This window comes from Centroberyx gerrardi, chromosome 15 (assembly GCF_048128805.1).
Source record: "Centroberyx gerrardi isolate f3 chromosome 15, fCenGer3.hap1.cur.20231027, whole genome shotgun sequence".
Taxonomy (NCBI): Eukaryota; Metazoa; Chordata; class Actinopteri; order Beryciformes; family Berycidae; genus Centroberyx; species Centroberyx gerrardi.
In genome coordinates this window covers 24,785,335-24,807,270 of record NC_136011.1, presented here as the reverse complement: position 1 = coordinate 24,807,270, position 21,936 = coordinate 24,785,335, and the positions used below count along the sequence as shown (strand labels likewise).

Genomic DNA, 21,936 nt, shown 5'->3' with positions numbered 1-21,936 from the left:
AATATCAGCTGGACATCTCTGTGTTTTGAGTGGTGGTAATTAGAGTATAAGTCCATTGCTGAGGCAGCAGTAGTGATATATTACAGCCCAGCTTCCCTACAGGGAATACCAGGTTGCTATTTTCAGTGGACTGTGCAACACACAGACACTTGATCAAATCTAAAAGCTCTTTGTAGAGCAGTTAAAGTGATATACAGTAATGCAGGCTGAAGTGGATGGTGCCTTAGAGATTCAGTGCTGTTGTGCATTAGCCTCAAACAGTCCAAAAGACTCACACCCACGCATACACACACACACACACACACACACACACACTCTAACACACACGCACGCACACGTTGAGGTTTAAGAGCGAAAGCTGCGTAAGTGAGTAGTTTTCCTAACTTTATAGCAGATCAAAAACAAAACTTTAAATGACTACATCTTTTTTATTCAAAACATAACACAGGAACCAGTCATATTTTTACAGATGCAGAAGATTCAAAAAATTGACATTCTCTAAAAAGCGTGTGTAAAAGTGCGTGTGACTGCACTTAATAGCTTTTTATAGAATGTCAATTTTTGCACATTTAATCTAGGGTTTCACTTCGTCTTCTGGATTTTCCCCTTTATTTTAATTTTGTTTATGGTGGCAAATGCGTCTTTTGACCATCAGATAGAGCTCAACAAGAGCTTTCCATTGACATATAACATATAACATACAGTATAACATTTTCATATAACATAACTCATTTTCAGCCAAAATGTCACTTACGCCCCTTTTGCACGAAACCCTCTAAAGTATCTACACACCAGTGGAATGGATTCAGTGGGTAGAGCATGGCGCTAACATGTGCACATGCAAACACACGCTCACACACACACTCACACACACACTCACACACTGTAGAGTACCACACTGTAGCTCACCTTCACAGTAACCCGCTGGTCTCTCTGTTGAGCCAGGTTGATCAGGTTGAGGCCGTTGTATAGCAGGTTTTCCAGGCAGCCGTGGAAGTTCCTGTTTGAGACTGCTGTCCGAGAGCCGAGGCCCTGGTCTGCTCCCACACTCAGCTGTATAGGGAAAACAACGGACACACACACACACACACACACACACACAAACACACACACACGTAAAAATAAAACAGAAGCAGTTTTACAGGAAGGCAAAATACCTGAAAATGACACCAAGAGCGCTACTGATTGCATGTGGGTGTGTTTCTGTTTGTGTGTCTGTTCATCTTACCTCCACACACACACACACACACACACACACAGACCTGGTCAAGGTCCCAGTGGGTGAGCTTCGCTGGGATCTGAAGCCACTGGGTGCTTCTGTCCACGGTGAGGTTGAGGTGAGTGCTGTGCCGCTCCACTGCTACATGATGCCAGTGCTGGTCGTCCAGCAGGCTGCCGAGGGAAACCAGACGCTGACTGTCAGGGGAGGAACTCCTACCTGGAGCACAGGAGGAAGAGGAGGAGGAGGAGGAGGTGGAGGAGGAGGTGGAAGAGGGGGAGGAGGAGGAAGAGGGGGAGGAGGAGGAGGAGGAGGAGGAGGAGGTGGAAGAGGGGGAGGAGGAGGAGGAGGAGGAGGTGGAAGAGGGGGAGGAGGAGGAAGAGGAGGAGGAGGAGGAGGAGGAGGAGGAGGTGGAAGAGGGGGAGGAGGAGGAGGAGGAGGAGGTGGAAGAGGGGGAGGAGGAGGAAGAGGGGGAGGAGGAGGAGGAGGTGGAAGAGGGGGAGGAGGAGGAGGAGGAGGAGGTGGAAGAGGGGGAGGAGGAGGAAGAGGGGGAGGAGGAGGAGGAGGAGGGAGATGAGGAAGAGGAAGAGGGGGAGGAGGAGGAGGAAGAGGAGGGGGAGAGGGGGAGGAGGAGGAGGAAGAGGGGGAGGAGGAGGAGGAGGAGGGGAAGAGGAGAAAGAGGAGGAGGAAGAGGAGGAGGAGGAGGAGGAGGGGAAGAGGAGAAAGAGGAGGAGGAGAAGGAGGAGGAGGAGGAAGAGGAGGAGGTGGAGGAAGAGGGGGAGGAGGAGGAAGAGGAGGAGGGAGATGAGGAAGAGGAAGAGGGGGAGGAGGAAGAGGAGGAGGAGGAGGAGGAGGAAAAGGGGGAGGAGGAAGAAGAGGGGGTGGAGGAGGAGGAAGAGGAGGAGGAGGAAAGAGGAGGAGGAGGACAGAGGAGGAGGAAGAGGAGGAAGAGGGGGAGGAGGAGGACGAAGAGGAGGAGGAAAAGGGGGAGGAGGAAAGAGGAGGAGGAGGATCAGGAAGAGGAAAGAGGGGGAGGAGGAAGAGGAGGAGGAGGAGCAGGAGGAGGACAGAAAGGAAAGAGGGTGAGGAAGAGTGAAAGGATAAGGAAGAAGAAGATGAGGAAAAGGAAAGAGGGTGCAAGGAAGAGTGGGAGGATAAGCAAAAGGGAGAGGAGATGGAGGTAGATAAAGAAAATAAAGAAGAGGAAGGAGAGGAACAGAAGGATGAGAAGAAGGAGGAAGGGGGGGTGGAGAAAGAGGGAGAGTACAGAAAGGGAATACAGTGAAGAGTGTGAGGAAGAGGAAGAGGAAGATGAGGAAAAGGAAACAGGGTGCAAGAAGTGGCAGGAGAGGAAGAAAGGGAGGATACGAAAGAGAAGAGGAAGAAGCAAGAGGGTGAGTGGAGGAAGAGGGAGAGGACAAAAAGGAGGAGTGTGAGGAAGAGGAAGAGTGAGAGGATAAGGAAAGGGGAGAGGAGATGGAGAAGGAGAAAGTTGGTTTCACTGTTTTCTGCAGGTGATTTCAACTGGAGCTTCAACGCTACAAAAGAGCCGAGCATGATGCATAATTAAAACTAAAGGCGGCCAAAAAAGAAAAAGGTAGAAGCGCATAATAAATGACAGATGAAATGCTGCAGGTTCTGATTCAGATTAATGGATCCATCTCTGCATTCCCTAAAGTGTTGGGAGAGAGCAGAGTTTCTGCTGAGAGAGGGAGGTGTAGACGCTGCTAAATGCACTTAGTCATTAAATATGAATTAGACATTGTTTGAAGGGAGGCAACTTCGTCCAGAGAGAGACTGCATGAGAAAGAGAAGGAGGGAGAGAGAGAGAGAGAGAGAGAAAGAGTCAAATCTGTTCAATCATCATTGATCTATCAGACAGATACTTGGCATAGGAGAGAGAGAGATTAGAGTGAGAGAGAGACAGACAGACGGACAGACAGAGAGAGAGACGGGAGGTGAGGTAGAGTCAAACATGTTTAATCATTATTGATCAGCACACTGATACTTTGTGAACGAGAGGGAGGGAGAGAGAGAGAGAGAGAGAGAGAGAGAGGGGGAGACAAAGTCAAGAGTATTTAATCATCATTGATATAGTAGAGTGATACTTGGCACAGGGCTACAGGAGAGAAACAGACTACTTTGAGTCAGATTCCAGCTCAATTAGACAAGGACGTGTATTATATCATTGGCATCTCATTAGTTCATTTTCTCTAGCTGCTTAATCCCTTTCAGAGTCACACGGGGCTGGTGCCTGTCCCAGCATGCTTTGGGCTGAAGGGAGGAAAACATCCTGCGCAGGTCGCCAGTCCATCGCAGGGAAAAGGACGATATACAGACACTCACTTGGGGCTCGAACCCAGGTCTTTCTTGCTATGAGCCGATATGAAGCGCCAAACCGGGCAAAAGTGAAACCAAAGAGATCCAAACGAGCTGCAGTTTGGGAGGGAGACTGACTGTGCGTGCAGCGTGGTTCCAAATTGCGTCAATTTTTTTAATTAAGTATGTCCTGCTGTTGCATAATGCGATATCTCAGTTGATTCATGTGAATGGCTTTTCTGATTAAAATGATGCATAACACTTCATAGTTTTGCAGTTGTTTGAGGGAAACATTTGTCCCTTTTTTTCCCCTTAACGTCTGTCTTCCTGTTGGTTTTGCCCATGCGTTGTTGGACGTGACTTGGACAGGTGTCTTGTGTGCGTGTGCGAGAGCTACAATCCTCCACACTCGCACAGGTATTCCTCCCCTTTGCACACGGTCTAGCTGGTTCTGTTTTTCGTGCAATGATCAGCTGACTCCGCGCAGAGTTTGGCTTTTGGATCCACTCTGCACGGCCACTCAGTTGATCACGTGTGGCAGATGCTCTTGTTCCTCCGCGGCCATCCTGCACGCACATTTAGATCTCTCTCTCTCTCTCTCTCGCACGGCTTGGTTTCACTTTTGTCCAGTTTTCCGCCTCATAAGCCAATAGCGCTAACCACTCAGCTGCCATGCTGCCTTGTTGCCATCTCACCCAATCCAAACTAAACAGGTTAGTTTTATTAATGTATCATGCATGTAACTGAAGTTCCAATCCAGAGAAAGTTAGGTTCTGGTCTAGTCTAGTCGGGTTCCTCAAGAAACCTTTGGAGATTTCTCTATGTTTTTGAACTCTAGAATCACTAAAGGTTCACTAAGACCCTCAGAGCCCTTTTAAAGTCCCCATGAAATAAACTCCCATTACTTTTACTTCCTGGAAAACTTATAACTTAAGTATCTTTAATGGTGACCTCATGCCGCACCGGTAGGCGTAAATAAAAATTCCAACCAATAAAACGCATCACAGATTTTTTAAACAATCCCGCCCCTCCACCACTCCCATCAAATCAAACTGCCTTTCTCTCCCAGACTGATATTCCATTGGTTTAGACTTCTGAATGATCCCTCACTGCGTTGTCCTGTTTCAACAGGAAAAGCATCAAATCAAGGAAGTAAAGATGCTGTTTCATGGGGTCTTTAATTTTCAGAGTGTATCCTCAGGAGGAGCTGCTGAAAGTTCCTCAAGCCACTTTTATTTTTAACGGCACGGATCCTGTGTTACATCACTCCAGACAGCTCCCCAAGGCAATATCACCCAATCATCTGCTGTCTGCGGCTGCATTATGGCTCTTCGCTGTGACTCTAAATCTAATTTGTGAGAAGACAATGACAAGTCTTATCAGAAGACAGACTGCTGTAATTGTTTCAGCGTTTTCATTTTCTTCCATTCAGCTTGATGATTGTGACTGTCAACACAATCAGGCGACACAATCAGGCGACACAATCAGGCGACACAATCATAATGTGCAATCTCTAAACCTGGTCACAACAATCTCTCCAGGAGGAAGTACTTTGAAGTTTTATGAAGAAGCCTGGCCTTAAAACAAATTGAAAAAAGGAAAGATTTCAGCATATTATAGTCTCATATCTAGTCTTGTGCGTGGGTTGTCAAATTATCACTATGATTCAAAACATTGCCTCTGTGTTGCTAGAACCAGACAGACTGTTGTCATTGTTTGAGAATGTCATTTTAAGTTGGAAGTGATGTTTTCTGAAGAAGCACCCACTCAGCAATTTTGAGTTTATTACCCGTTTTAAAGACGTCTCAATGGTTCTAGACCAAAATTAAGGCTACATGGGGTTTATAAGTGGGATCTGAAAAAAAAATCTACATCTTAGACTACATCTTCCGGGGTATATGACAAAAAAAAAAAAATGCATTATCTTGTACAAATGGATATCTCTGGTGCATATTTTGGATATTTATTGCTGTTTATGCATTGTTTACATATGTGATAACACTGGGCTTAGGGCTGAACGATTTTAATAATAATAATAATAATTGATTACATTTATATAGCGCTTTTCTAAGTACTCAAAGCGCTTCACATATCGGGGGGGGGGGGGGGACTCAACTCATCGCATTTTGAAAAAATATCTAATTGCGATTATTTTGACTGATATTGCAATTGCGATATGATTTGCGATATTAGAGGGAATGATAATTTTTACATCATTATTCTCATTTTAATTGAAAAATGTATTAAAATGATTATGGTGTGATTTTTGCGGGGATCTGTACCAAACAAAAATATTTTCTTAAGTCTGTAGAATATGATGTGTAGGCAGGACATCTCTGCAGCATGACAATATTTAATTTAAAATGATATTTTGACACACATTTCGCCTTTAACAAATATTGCGCCTCCTGCGATTTGAAAATTGCAGTAGGCCATCTTGTGATTTCGATAAAATTTCGATTAATTGTTCAGCCCTAACTGGGCTATACATAGCCAACAAAGATCCTGGGCTATATGAGAGCTAAAGCATAGATTTGACACTGAGATCATGTCCAGTGTTGAGTGTGAATGGCCTCAAAACACTTTGGATGAATGAGTTATTTCAAAATAGTTAACATTTTAAAAAGAATACCACTGCTATTTCAGGCCTTTCTTTCTCCCCACTTTGTTTGAGACACAGAAGAAGTGAAAGTGAGTGAATGCTTACCTTTCAAGTCTCGCAGGTTATGTATAGCTAATCAAGTCTTCATTACGAGTCGAACATTGCCGCTGAGTCGGGCTGTAAAATTAGGTGCAGCTGTGCTATCTGACGTGAGCTTCTCGGATGAAGGCAAAGCCGTTTATTTGCACTCCTGTGAGACTGTACACAACAGAAAGACCTTCCTATAAATCACTGCGGATAGAGTGGAATAACAGGGAAAGTCAATACTGCGGTAATGACTACAACTCATCGCCAACCATTCACTCCGCCGGCTGACAGACTTTATCCAGAGTGATTCATCCCCTCTTTTTTAGCTACAGTAGTAGCACTAAACAGCGGGGGTGTGGGAAACGGCGGCTGTGGCTTCTACACTGCTACACACGCTACATAACTAGCTGAAATATACTGAACATGAATGCAACATGTAAAGTCATGAGTTAAAGTATCCCATTAAAATGCCATGAAAAGCTTATTTCTCTTGAATCTTTGTTTACATCCCTGTTAGTGAGCATTTCTCCTTTTCCCAGAATTTCTCTCAAATGATTTTCTTATATGAACTGTAACAAAGTAAAAGTGTATTTTTCATTTGTATAGCACTTGATGCTCTGAGTGCAAAAAAACCCACATTCTCAGTGCTGTTGATAATGTGCAACAGTGACCTTTCCTTTGAAAATAACAGAAGTAAAATAAGCCAGTCATGCTCATGAGTCATCCCTGGTGGGTGTGCTGTCTTACCGTCCCATCAGAGCGTTCTAACACAAAGGGCTCCGACAGGAATTGAACCCCCAGACCAAGAAAGGTTTAATGCAACCACAAATCAATCCCTGCCTTCTCATACGGCTCCCACATAAAGCTTAGAGCATCACAGACCGCTCCTATCAACTCTTGTGGGCAGAATTTGAGCCTCTCCTCTCCCTTCAGGTCAGAAGTTCAGGCGAAACCAAAGAGATTCAAGTTTCACATTTATCCCATGAGGCCTAAAGTTGTCAAACTGTAACCGATAAACTCTCCATCCCATTCCTCCCCCCCCCCCCCCCATTTCCCTGGTGAGTCTTTCTGCTTTTTTCCACTGTTTCATTTAAATGCACACTACCAGTCAAAAGTTTGGACACACACATTTTTCTTTATTTTTTACTATTTTCCACATTTTAGAATAATAGTAAAGACATCAGAACTACGAAATAACACAAATGGAATTATGCAGTGACCAAAAAAGTGTTAAACAAATCAAAACTATCTTATATTTTAGATTCTTTAAAGTAGCCGTCCTTTGCCTTGATGGAAAGGCAAAGGCTTTGGAAAGAAATTCATACACAGGATCAACTTCACTATTTATATTTATCTAAGAAACACATTTCAAGCATTTAAACATAAGCCTTTAGATCAAAATGGCTTTAAGAGAATGAAAAACATAGTACATTCAATCAGGTGTTTTCCAAACGTTTGACTGGTAGTGTATCTTGCACCATAATTACACCATAATTATTTACCTTGATATTCTCTCTTAACTCAGTCATTTTAAAGTCACTTCGTTCTTCATATAAAGCCTATATATGTCCCTTATGTTTGTTATCACATACCAATTCTCGTCACTGTATTCCCATGATTATTATATATATATAGAGTACATTGTATAATACGGTACATACCTATACAATAAGTTTAGCTCATTATCAGGTAATCCCATTTTATGTTCAAATACCCGTTTTCTTTCCAGTAATCCAGTAATTCTATTAATATGTATTATTATTTAGTGCCGTCTTGATTTTTTCCCAGCTGCATTTGAAAATGTATTGTATTCCAGTGCCTTCCTGCAAGCAAATTTCCCATTTAGGAGCACAAATGATCGAACTTGAGCTTCAGCTGAGTTAGACACAGTCACACATTTGCTTGAATGTCAGCAAGAACACTGCAACAAACTGCAGCGTAAGGACTTGATATGTACACAGTTTGTCCTTCCACATAATTTATGTCTAGTGACCCCCCTCCCACACACACACACACACACACACACACACCCCGCACTAAGCATGGGACGTCTGCCTCTCCAACACCCTCTTAATTCTGTAACAGCCCTTAGCCAGAAGGTGCTGGATCAGGAAACATTGATCCCCGGTATGTTTACTTCCACAAACTCTCCCAGTGGCAGAAAAAAAGAATGGAGCTTAATTATGAGCCAGTGAGCTACAGGACTATAAACCGACATTTTGATGAATGTAAAGCAGAGAGGAAATGGGATGGTTTTGGAAAGCGCACATGAATTTTAATAAGCCAGTGTATTTATTCCAACTGTTTGGATGGATCCGGGCAAACAGAGTGGAGCTAACTGTCTTCTGCTAAGTGCTGCTGCAGACTGCTGACTGTACACAGGGGAACAAAGAATAACACCAGACCCAATGCAAATCTACTGCAGGTAAAAGTGCAACTTAGTTAGTCAATCACCTCTTTTGTGATTTTTGAAATTAAACTATAATATCGCTGTTGTCATGTGAAAACCTAGCAATTACAATTTTGAAGATTTTCATGTTTTTGCTTAAATTGAAGTATTACGCTGACCTCTTGGGCCTATTCAACACCCATTGGATAATATCAAAAATGCATTGTCATCAAGCTAACAACAAGGCTATGTTTAGGCTGCTTTTAGAACTGAGGCTGCTTAGTTCCTGAAAAGTTAACATTTTGGAGATACAAGGTTTTCACCGAGAGTGACAATATGTAAATTTGACCCCATTTGGGTTAAGGTTAGTTTCAGGTAAGAAACTAAATTAAGTTTCATTCTCACAATGAATTAATCTAATGCTCTACCACTGGATATTAAGTCATAATTCACTAGTTTTCACAATTACGTCGTCGTCGTGGATCAAGCTGTTAACCTGGGACTGACTCTCATGTTAATTCATATGCCTTCATTCTGATTGATGGAGCTGACTGCAGGCACTTGGCACTTGCATACCCAGAAAGCCAGCAGTGTGGTAGGAACAAGTTCAGTAGAATGACTGTGAGAAAACAGAAATAGCTACAGAAATTGGCTTCAGACCACGCTTTAGAAATGAATGACAGCCTGCCTCTGACACACAAAAAAAAAGGAGCGACTGCACTGTTATGGACTTTCCCTCCCTCACAAAACCATGAAAATGCCTTATTTCTGAACAGTGGACGGGTGTTGACACTTTACTGTAACATGGGGGAGAAGATCAAGGGGGAAGAGGCGATAATGTTACGCTATTTTCTTTTGATCTCACTCTTCCGAGATGGTGACACGTGACATGTGACCATTAGTTACTGGTGGTTACGAAAGACATCATGTCTCTCGTAACCACCGGTAACTAATGAAGTCAAGTTGAAGTTGCAATTTATTACACTTACATAGCAGTTTACATAACAGAAAGTGAGCCAAAGGATGAGTTTACAAATGGCAAATCTTCCCTGTGGTCTACTCCCTGCTTTTATATCCTCTCTCTCACATACACACACACACACACACACGCCCACACACACACTCTTGCATACACACGGCAATGTATTTTGTGACAAATTATGCGTTGAAAGCACTTTATACATTAATTTCACTTGACTTGAAATGCCTTCATAAAACAGCCAAAAAAATTTGTATGGTTTTAAATTCTGCTGCTTTAGTCCATTTCAGTGTTGTTGGGTGAAAACCTCATAACTTCAAGTTTGTTGATTTTAATGTTTTGACTTAAATTGAAACGATTACCTGATCCTCTGCAGGTTGAGAACGTTCTACAACCTCTTGGGCTTATAAAACCCTTTGAAAACCCACTGGATAAACTGAAAAATGCATGGCCATCAAGCTGAAAAAAAGCTGTTTTTCTTAGTTCCTGAGAAGTTGGAGATGCAAGGTTTTCACCTGACAGCAGCGAATAGCTTTTGCCAAAAGCTGCTTCATACAGAAGAATCCATCTACTGAGTGTCACTGCTGAACAGTTTGTGTTTTGTTCAAGTTTCTTCTGTCGCCACACAGCCAGGCAGCACAGATGAAAAAATATCTGACATTTACAACATACTGTATAAAGTAGTTCAGCTGCAGCATCGAAGATAAGCATATCAGATGGGCAATGCAACATGCAGAAGTATCACATATATTATGCATTCATGTCCACAGAATCTCATACATATGCATACATTCAAGTCACAGGACATGATCCATGCAGGGACGCTGTACAGCTGATGTACGAAGCTAGTGACCTAAATTGTACACTTTCTAGACTGCAAAAGCCTTGGAGAAGGGAAGGGAGGGATGCGGAGAGAAAGAAAAAAGTAGAGAATGAAACACAAAGAGCGCACAATAGAAAAGGCAGAAACTAGACTAGAAACTATAGGCAAAGAACTGGAGTGACATATCCAAGAGGCTGTGATAAATAACAAATGGGGAAAGAGTGAAATGAACTAAAGTAGAGGAGGCAGGAGAAGAAAGAGAGAGAGCAGAGGGCAGAGAGGCAGGAAGATCTGGAGATAAAGAGAGAGAGAGAGACAGAAAGATGAGGAGCAAGAGACTGAAGCAGCTGAAAAAGACAAGTGGCCACTTCCGATATGGAAAAACTGAAGGAGGGAGAGAATTGGTGTGGCAAGCCATGACAAATATCAGTGGAAAAAGAAAGGAAAATAGAGATGCGGGCAGAGAAAGGGAAAGGCAGAGAAAAGATGCCAAATAAAAGCAGAGGGGGGATAAAAGAGAGAGAGAGAGCTGGAGACAGAGATATTATTGAAACAGACCATGAGTCATTTTTTTTTTCTTTTCACTGTGGGTGAAGAGCAATATTTAATGGATTGCTTTCATTTTCTTCCAAAGAGCCTCGGCCCTTCTTTGAGATGAAACAGTCTTTCTTTAGGGGGGTCTAATCCAGCGGTTCTCGGGCCATGCGGTCTCCTGAGGGTTCCTCACTGGAAAATAGATCCCTAAAAGGTTCCTTGAAGAGCCGCCATATGTTAGAGGTGTGTGGAAGTACCATCAAGGTTCATTAACCCTTTAAGAAGTACAGTAAGTAAGTAAGCAGGTGGCCACGTTCAGCGTCAATCCAACTGAACACGTCATTTTCACAATATGAGACTCCGGCGCAGTAAAACTTCACGTTAAAACAGCTTTGGAAACTGTTCTGAACTGAGTCTATAGGAGGAATCACTGCGCTCACTCTTTGGTGTGTGAAAACCAGTAGAATATCTTCAGTAGAAAAAAAGATGAGTCGCACTCAAAAACCTTTTAATGTCATTGTGCTATTTCTTTTTAATGTTTTTATAAATGCAGAAGAAACATCAGGCACAAACGTGTCGGCTCGTGCCTTCTTCAGTGTGCAAGCTTAGCATTTATAAAACAAAAAATAATCATAATGAGAATATAAAAGGTTTGGAAAACACACTTTTTGAGTGCAAACCATCGCTTTTTCTACAGTTTTGAACAGAAAGGTTAGAATCAGAAAGATATCTAGGGCACAAAACGATGCAGGTAGCAGCTACAGACGACTACGGACGGGTTTTATCGGGTCGTATCAACATGTATTCAGTGTCGAAGTGTTTGCAGGATGGCAGAGCGACAAGAGATGAGAGACTGCGCTCCAACCTGGAGAGAACCTGGACTCATGCCTGCTGGCAAACACCCACCCTGCTGAAGAGTCCTTGAAGAAGACATTGAATCCCTACAGTGAAAAGATCATTTCCCTACAGGGATCAATAAGGTGTCACATTATCGTTGGGTGCGGTGGTTAGGAGGTAGATGGAGGTGAGGAGCAACTGATCACTACAGTTCCCTACATGTACATGCTGGTTTCTATCAGCAGGTGGTGAAGTCTGGGGAGAGAAGACTGTTAATGTACTGTAAACTCGAAAAGGAAAAGAATAAAAGAGGTTTTATTTTGAATGTTCAATGTTCCCACGACACATCAGCCAAGTCGCTCGCAGTCTGAACTCCCTGACAGGCTGTGGGCGGTGTGAGAGGCTGCTTTGGTATTATTGCCTGTCATAACATTACATCATTTTAGTTAAACATAACTGGCTGACAAGCGCTAATTAGGCAGCATTAATAGAAAAACAGAAAAATAATTACTTTCACGCTTACCATGAACCCCAATAAGGGATGCGACCTTTTCCAAGCATATCGTTTTTGAGACGTTTATTCCTGTAGTCTTTCAAATAAAACTTCTCGTCCGTTTTGCCAAGCGGAAATGTCGGAACTCATGGAACAAAATCACTTTGGTAAGGAAGCAAGGAAGTAACCTGATAACCGCTAAAAAGTTCAGCTGTGTCCAACTTTTCTCGACCGTCAAACTCGTTCACCATCGGCCGAGTTTCCCTGGTTGCTCCGCTCTATTCATAGTATTCTGTTGCACCACCACACAACAGGTGATTGTAATAAATTAACAGGTGATTATATTCAAGTGACAGCCACAGCCCAGTGAGCTGTGTGTATGGTGAACCAACCGTATTGGTAGGAAATGCATGTGACATCATGGGAATACTATGAATAAGAAATGAATGGACTTCCAGTGACTTGTTAATCTTGTTACACGGTGTGAGCTAAACCCGACTGAAGCGTCACAGAAGACTTCTTCAAGGAAACTTCCAGGCTTCGCTTTAGTCTGAAGAACTCCTGCAGCAGAGATAGGCAGCCATGTGCCGCGGACGGCTGAGAGTCCACTGCAAAAAATGGTAAGGTGTCAAGTGATTTTAACCTATCAAGCTTATTTTGTGATATTTTTAGTCAAATTACCTCACTGCACTGGCAGATAATCTTGCTGGTTTCAGTAGATTTCACTTGATACATGCCAATATGACTTCTTTCAAGAAATTATTATAAAACAATGAAGAAAATCTCAAAACAAGAAACTTTCTCCAAGACAATTTCACTTCTACTAAGTAAAAAAGCCAAAGTGAAAAAAGTCAAATTTGTTGAAAATTATCTGCCAGTGCAGTAAGACGATTTCCATCAGCGGAAAAAAACGGTTCCCAATGGGTCAGAGAACATAAAACACGGTTTCCCACCTTTTCTATTTTGTGTTCTCTAAACAAAACCTAAGATAAGCTTGATAAGTCTGGATACAAGATAAAATAACTTAACAAGTTTGTCGGTTTTTGCAGTGTCCACAGGTGTTCATTCCCACCAAACACTACAGCAGGTGATTTCACTGATTAGCTCCCCCCCCCCCCCCCCTGTCTGGTTGAATGTGTGCTAATCAGTGAAATCACCTGCTGTAGTGTTTGTTTGTTTGGAGTGAAAACCTGCAGACTCTCGGCCCTCCGTGGTTTACTCATCCCCGTCCTGGAGTTTTCTTTTTCTTTTACTCTTTTAGAGAGTGTGTTGGTATGAGACAGAGCTGCATTTCCTTCTATGTTGTCAAAAAAATACAAAGATATATAAGAGCAGAATTCTTCCTATACGAAATAAAACAAATTTATAATGTTTCTTTTGTCTTCTGTTGTTAATGTTGTTATTACTATTTTGTTGTATAATTTCTTTGGCAATGGCAGCAGACAGTGAGGCAGATAAAGGCAAAAAACGGAGGATGGAGGGAGGTGTGATGTGGGCAGTGTTAAATGCAGAGAGATAGGGTTTAGAGGAGGGAGAGAGAGGGAGGGATGAATAGATGGAGGGATTTAGACAGATTTATGGAGGGAGGGATAAATAGATGAAGGGATACGGACAGAGAGAGGAGGGAATGAGCAATGAATGGATGGAGGGATGAAACGGAGATTTAGAGAAAAGAGAAAGATAAAAAACCCTTCTCTTATTCTATTTATTTAAAGGTCACAGGAATATTGCCGGGACATTATGACTCTGACCTTTGCTCTCCTTGCTATTGGTCGCTCGTAATTTTCTTGATGTAGGACTTGAAACTTATTCTGCTGTTGCTCTCATAGTAAATGTTTCTGTATAAGATTAATGGCTAAAATGTGAATGTAAAACAGACAGGAAGGGATGAATGGAGGGGGGTATTTCAAAATCACGTGTCTGCTTTAGCTCTCATATCGCCCAGGATCCTTTTTGGATATGTATAGCCAAGTTTTAATTTAGACCAAGCAGTATATACATTATTACATATTTAAACAATGCATTAACAGCTGTAACTATCAAAAATACGCACCAGAGTCATATAACCAAGAAGACATAGATATTTCCTAAACTTTCACTTTTAAATTGTAGCCTAGACGTTTATAAGCTGGATTGGTGAAAGAAAGCTGACGCCATCTATAAGAAGGGCCAGTCCAGGCTTTTCTTTTTAAGGAAACTGAAGGCTTTTAATTTATGCAGCAAGATGCTTCTGATGTTTTATCACAGTGTTGTTTTTAGTGTTGTGTCTTATGCTTCTGTATGCTGGGTAAGATTGTCAATAAGGCTCGTTTGCCACTATTGGGGCGGCTCTTGAGCTTCATGATGATGTGATGATAGAAAAGAAGACCAGGACCATCATGAATGTTATTTGCACAATTAGATGCACCCTCTCCACTCTGTCCTGATGAGCCACATGTCGGCTTTTAGTGGTCGTTTTCCTGCAACCAAGGGCTCCACTGAGCGCTTTCAACGCTCTTTCATACCTACTGCAATCTGCACATTTAACAGCTTGAAGACAGAAGCCTGTAGAGTATTTTACTGACTGATTATTAAAGTCTGTCGTGTCTACTGTGTGTTGCTGTGAGACAACCTAATTTCCCCTTGGGATAAAGTATCTACCTACTTACCTATAATCATTTAGACGTCTTTTAAATAGGTAATCAACGTAAAATTGCTCAGTGGGACGCTTCACTGCATGGCTGCTACTTATCACAGATAAACAGAGAGATGAAGCACATCAAGCATCAAGTTCGACTGTCAACAAAGTAAAACTAGGAGAGAGAGAGAGAGAGAGAGAGAGAGAGAGGGACACAACAGACTAGTCTAGATCATGGTCTAGATTCAGGCTCATCTGGCTTCACTACTGCAGCTGAAACTTTCCCAGTTCTGATGTTTTTCCCCCAAACATGTGACACAGAGCTTGCTGAAAGATAGCACAAGCATGTATTCGTTTTATGGGAAATATCAGCACTGTTGGAGTGCACTTGACCAATCAGAAACCAGCTGGCTGAAACTCCACTGTTGTATAAAGGGACTAGGCGCCAGCGTGTCTTTGTGTCTGTATGGATATTTCAGCGTTTCTGTACCTTGTCGGAGGAGCAGGAGCAGCTTTCCTTTCTGTAACTCGAGGGTGAGGCTGTGTTCGCTCTGTCCCTCCGCATGCAGCAGTATCCCAGAGTTCCTCAGGGTTTTAAATTTCAGAGAGATGGTTTCTCTGGCCATCTGCCTCGGCCTGGGACTCAGCCTGTAGACCAGGCTGCTGCCGCCATCAAAGCTCACAACGTCAGAGTCTGAAAAAAACACCACAGGGACACGTTACTCAGATCTGTGTTCAGAAATGGAGCGTAACCCAACAGATACAGTGTAGTATATTCAAAACATTACTTAGAGGTGCTATGTGTAGCATTTAACATCAAACACATCTAACCTTAAAGTCCCCATGAAAGTGACTCCCATTACTTTTACTTCCTGGAAAACAGAGTATCTGTCATGGTGACCTCATGCTGCACTAGTAGGCGTTAATATGAATTTCTAACCAATAAAACCTTAAGATTTTTGAACAATCCCGCCTCTCCGCACCCCTCCCATCAAATGAAACTGCCTTTCTCTCTTTCTCTTTCCCTGACTGATATTCCATTGGTTTGGACTTTTGAATGATCCCTCACTGCGTTACGTCCCGCCCCAATATCCTGTTTCAACAGGAAACACATCAAATCCAGGAAGTATGATGCCAGTAAGATGCCATTTCATGAGGTGTTTAATAACCACATTCATTTTGAGACATTAGAATAATTACTGTAAACAAGCGAGACCATCAGTGAGAAGCCTCTCAGCCTCTACCGGCCTCTACACCGCATTTTACATTGTGAGCCACTGGGTCAGATTTGGCGGGAAATCTGTTGTATTGCTTTACGGCACAAAACAGGAAGAGGGCGCTGTTCTTCCAGAGCAAACGGAGCTAAAGCTTTCAGAGTTTCTGGCATTGGCAGATGGAATGAGTGAAAGGCCGATGAAAAAATCACTTCCAACATGTTTATCCTCTTCAGTAAAGAAAAAACAAGTGTGGAGTGACGCTGAAGGAGGGGGAGGGGGGACAAGCAGCAACATCCTCTTTGCCGATAGGAAGCAATGGGGATTATGGGAAATGTGGTCTTAATTTTGAGAAACAGTAGCACTAACAATATAACTGGCATGAGATGGAGGCCACCAATCATCTCAAACATGGCCTCTTCATCACAATTAATTTGACAATGATATATTCATGTTTAAAAATGATACACATAGTACCTTTAATGCTAAGTGTATATTCAGAACTTTAAGTCAAACATCATACATCATACCTTTGCTTTAGTGTTAAATAGAATAGATGCACATTCAGAAGTTACTCCCATGTTAAACAACACACATACAGTATATATTCACTGCTTTACTCTAGTTTTAGACAATGCAGGAATTTATTTTTAAACAACAGATACATATTCATAACTTTATTTAAGCGATAACCAACACAGATGTACATTCACAGCATCAGTCAAATGCAGCGAACAGAGACGCTCTAACCAGACCACAGGAGGCCAACAGTCATACTGGGTGCAGCCAAAGTATTTGACAAAAGTTTAGCTTCTGTTGTGTCCTTGAGCAACTGTGGAGCTATTCCTCTTACAATTGAGGCGATTTATCAAAACACATCTATTTAAATCTCTCTCCTAATCCATCTCCCTCCAGAGGGGTCGGCGGCACACTGTTCATCGAGGACTGGGATCCAACAAACAGATTTCATCATAAATCATCTCTCCGCACCTTGAACTGATGATAAACAAACACAAAATCTGAGACCGTTCTGGACACCTCTCAAACCGGGAGGAGATGAATGCTGGCACCGACACAGACCGGGGACGAGCTGTTGTGTGTGAAAACCCACTGGCCTAATGGACGCAGCATCAACGTTTTAAGCCAGGAATTGAGGGTTCAAGTCCCATCTGGGGTGAGAGGCAGACAGAAGCACGCTGGACTCATAACCCAGTGGCTGATGGTTTGCTAACAGCGAGTTATTTCCCCAAATTTCATCTAATCTAAGCAAGAGCGGCAATAAAAACGAGAGCAAATTATTCTGAAAACACAATATGCTTCGTGGCTAAAATCAGAACAGTGTGATATGGGTTTATTGCCAGTGTTTTGATGCCAGAAGTGATATTGTAAAATTGTTGTACGTGGTGAAAAAAACACAGAAGATGAAACGGGGAAAAAGTTCCAGAAAGATATCACGTACATCACTGTGCTTACAGGCAGAAATGCCCCGGTAGTCACCAGAGTCGAACCGCTTTGATGCATCTGCTCCTTCTTTGATGCAAAAAGACTTTCAAAAGGTAGTGAACATTTTCTAGACGGGCGATATATTCCACTTTTATTACCTTCATATAGCTGCATCATTATTTATGTTTTTAATCAGGGTATCTATCTGCCTGCTCGCTAGTTATACAACGGAGAATGACAAAATATCTGTGTTGCATCAACCTTCGATTTGCGGGTATTTCTGAACACAAGTAAAATATGCGGGTAATGGAGCATGTAATGTGCTAGAAACATTCAATTTAGATGCATGAACAAAATACAAACACCGGATAGTGAAGCCGGGCTACTAGCTGGTCTCCAAATTTAAGAAGCAGATTACAGAACAGGCCAAGAAACATCTTTCATGTCAGTCTAAAGAAATTATGATGTAGTAACGCTGCCCATCACGGTGGTTGATATGGAGGTGGCGGTGCTGCTGACGCTACACATCTCCCGCCTGCTGCGTCGCCATCGGAGCGTCAAATTAGAAACGTCAAATGAGATGCATCATTTACTGCATCCGGTGCGTTTGGTGCCGTAACTCCTGACAGTGATGCTGGGTAAAACTCTGAGCCACAAGTTCAAATCATCCAAAAGTCCAGAAGTTTCTTCTTCTTCTTCTTCTTTATCTTTTAGATGAAACAAGGAAGTGATTCCATGCAGCATCCCCAGAGTCATTTAAAGGCCATTTCCTCCAGCAGAAAGGAACACTTAAGAGAAGGGTAAGACAAATGACAACAAGCACGCACACACACACACACACACACACACACACACACACACACACACACACATACCCGTCCTCTTACTACACTCTTGTTTTCCCTGCATTGCGGTTACTTTAGGTCATACTGAAATGAAAAATGACTTTTTTGCCCTTTTAGCTCATTCTATCTATTTATGCCAAAGAAATGACAAAAAATGTATATATTTTTTATTTTTTTCTATCAAAATCTCATTACTTTTACTTCCTGGGAAACAGAAAGTCTTTAGTGCTGACTTCATTGTGTACCAGGAGGCAAACATCACAGATTTTTTGAACAATCCCTCCCCTCTGCTCCTCCTTCTCATCAAATAAAACTGTGTTTCTTTCCCTAACTGATCTCCCATTGGTTTACACTTTTGAATGATCCCTCCGTGCGTTATGTCCCGCCCCGATATCCTGTTTCAGCAGGAAACGCATCACATTAAGGAAGCAAGATGCTCTCAAAATGTAGCTTCATTGTGACCTTGTACCATTACTCTTCATGTTTCCCTTGTCTTTTTCTTTAGAGATGAGACATTTTTATGAATCCCCTTCGGGTTTCTTTCTCTTACTTTCACAATTTTGTAGTTCTTCTCCCTTTTTCCAGTGTTTATCATCTGTATGTGCAAATAAAATGAACCAAACGAGGCCAAAGCTTACTGTAGGGACAGCCGTAGGTCTCCAGCCTGAGTCCGATCCGCCCGTTGGGGTTCCAGTCCAGAGGGATGAGGCGGAGGAAGCGAGCGATCACCGGCTGCTGCAGCTTGTACTGAACCACACTGTCCGCATTACTGTTCCCCGGAAAAGCCTGGAAACACATCAGCAGCAGCAAGTTAGCTGTCTGTCTGTCTGTCCATCCATCCATCATCCATCCATCCATCCATCCATCCATCCATCCATCCATCATCCATCTATCCATCCATCCATCCATCCATCCATCATCCATCCATCCATCCATCCATCCATCCATCATCCATCCATCCATCCATCATCCATCCGTCCATCCATCCATCCATCCATCCATCCATCATCCATCCATCCATCCATCCATCATCCATCTATCCATCCATCCATCCATCATCCATCCATCCATCTATCCATCCATCCATCCATCCATCATCCATCCATCATCCATCCATCCATCCATGTCTATGAAAAAAGTACTATACCTTAAGTTTACCTTTGAAGGTATACTTAAGTTTAAAAAGTATACTACCTTGTACTTATAAGTAGACTTTTTTTGTTACTCCTTGGAACTAAACTGGCCCATTTTTCAGTTTACAAAAGTATACTTCCAAGTATACTTTAAGTCAACTCAATGTACACTACCAGTATACTTGATGGGACTGAAATAGTCCATTTAAGTTTATATCCGTATACTTTTAGTATACATGAAGTTGACTCACACAAATACTATATGTGTACTAAAATATACTTCTGGGTAAACTGCAAGTGCTACTTGTTCACTTTATGTAAGTGAACAAGTATACTTGGGACACAAGTGCACTGGAGTGAACTTGTTAAAGTTCAACATAAGTAAAATAAAAGTATACTTGCTCATTTTTTACGTTAAAAGTAAACTAAAAGTGAACTGAAGTAAAGTTCTTTTTTCTACGGGTAAACTGTGAGTCAACATGTTCAGGATTTCGTTCCTGCAGCACAGCAGAGATAAAACCGAAGCCTCTCTGTCTTTGGATCTTGACGATCATAAACAAGCTGACTCCTGACTGAGTAAACACTTCTCTTTTATCTTCTCATTGAAGTTGAACTGCAGTCCCAGGGGCCGCGGTGAAAGCTGATACGTTTGATTTTTCTCTTAATGAAGGGAATATTGTGTTGATGGAGCCACGTTTCTGGTGAATGGTTCCTCAATCAGGTAGAAAATTAGATTTCTGTAGCACTAGTTGTAGTTTTATATATATATCTGACGCTTTGGTAAACACTTGGTCCATGGAGACTAACATTTATTAACCTCCTCGATCCTAGCAGAGTCTATCTGGACTTTTTTTCCCCTTTAAGCACAAAGACGGACGTGATCTTAGCCATTTCTTTAAACTTTCTATGAAAAACCGAATACCGTTCCTCTATTTCTAGTCTCTATTCCCTCCAGCTAGCTCTATTTCTTTCGAAGTCGGCATGGAGGTTAATTGGTGTTACACAAGCAAACGACATCTTGTTTTTGTGTATCCATTTGAATCTTGATGTCTTCGTGATTTAGTTTCTGCACCCAAATCACCTCTGTCTCTGATTGCTGTCTAGATTTTCTTCTCTTTCTTGGCCTCTTGCCATTGCACTGTTTCACACAAACACTTCGTACTGTTAGTTCTTCTCTCCTTTTTCTTCTTCAGCTGTTTTATAATTTATATGCAAATAAACTAAACCTAAATTTACACTCCAGACTGTCTACATACGTAACCTTTACTTAACCCGGCAGCTGCTGAAGTGTCGTTGAGCAAGATACCCTGACCTCTGACCTCCCTGTGTGTGTGTGTGTGTGTGTGCGTGTGTGTATGTGTGCGTGTGTGTGTGCGTGTGTGTGTGTGGGGGGGATCAATAAAGTATCACATTGAAATTATTATCTGATGTTATGAATTAGGCTGAAACACTTCGTATGTGGGATTGGATTCCCTTTTAAGTAGGAGGGAGACCTAATGATGGAATGAGAGATGAGGTTGTGTGTGTGTGTGTGTGTGTGTGTGTGTGAGTGAGTGCATGGCCATGCGTGGGTGTGTGCTCAAGTATATCTTTTCACATGTATGCTTGCATGTTACATATACTGTATATGTGTGTGTGTGTGTGTGTGCTTAGTCAAGTCTGTGTATGTGTGCTTGTGCTTGCATGTGACACTTTGTCTGTATGTGTGAATGTGTATGTATTATGTATTGTGTATACATGTGTGTGTGTATGCTTGCTGAAGCCTGTCTGTGTATGTGTGTGCTTGCCATGTGACACTGTCTTTGTGCGGCTACTTATGCACATCTGCATGTGTGTGTAACTGTGTTCCTGCTCCCTCTGAAACCTTCGCTCATCTGTCTAACATGTGGAGTTAAACCGTCTTCATTAGCGTCTCATAATTCTGCGTTACGCTCCGTTCTCGCTGCTTGGAGCGGCCGAGGTCGGGCGGCGGAGCGTTAAGCTGCACGAACGACTCTGTTTCCTGCTGAGGGGGGGGAGGAGGAGGAGGAGGAGGGGGCGGGGAGAGCGGCATTTAATTTAGTTGAGGTATCAGCTTTTGAAATATGACCTAAGTCAAGGTGGCAAATCCTCCAACAGCAAGTCTGTGACTAAAGAGCGAGAAGGAAAGAGGGAAAGTGAGAGAGAGGGAGAGTCTGAGAGAAGGAAAGAGAGAGAATTTCCCTGTAGCCAGTGTTGGCGTCGTTACTGGGGAAAAAAGGGTAACACTTTAGATTAGGGAACACATATTAACTAGTAACTATGGGTTTTCCCTCAGTAGTTTAATAATTTCCCTCAATTATATGAGACACGAGCACCTTATAAGCCCCATACTGAGCAAAGCAGACTAAGAGCCCGATTCAAACAACTTAATTACTGACTGC

At 42.4% G+C, this 21,936-nt stretch overlaps 1 protein-coding gene across 1 annotated transcript in view; it reads right to left on the bottom strand.

Annotated features, from left to right (window-relative positions):
* The window catches only part of LOC139912882 (contactin-associated protein-like 4), a 65,876-nt gene that overhangs the window by 25,363 nt on the left and 18,577 nt on the right, over nt 1–21,936 (bottom strand). The window contains exons 5-8 of the mRNA XM_078288630.1: nt 19,040–19,187; nt 15,390–15,593; nt 1,263–1,438; nt 900–1,053 (exon numbers count right to left, since the gene is read on the bottom strand). Coding sequence (XP_078144756.1) covers nt 900–1,053; nt 1,263–1,438; nt 15,390–15,593; nt 19,040–19,187 — 682 coding nt within the window. The remainder of the gene's footprint in view (nt 1–899; nt 1,054–1,262; nt 1,439–15,389; nt 15,594–19,039; nt 19,188–21,936) is intronic.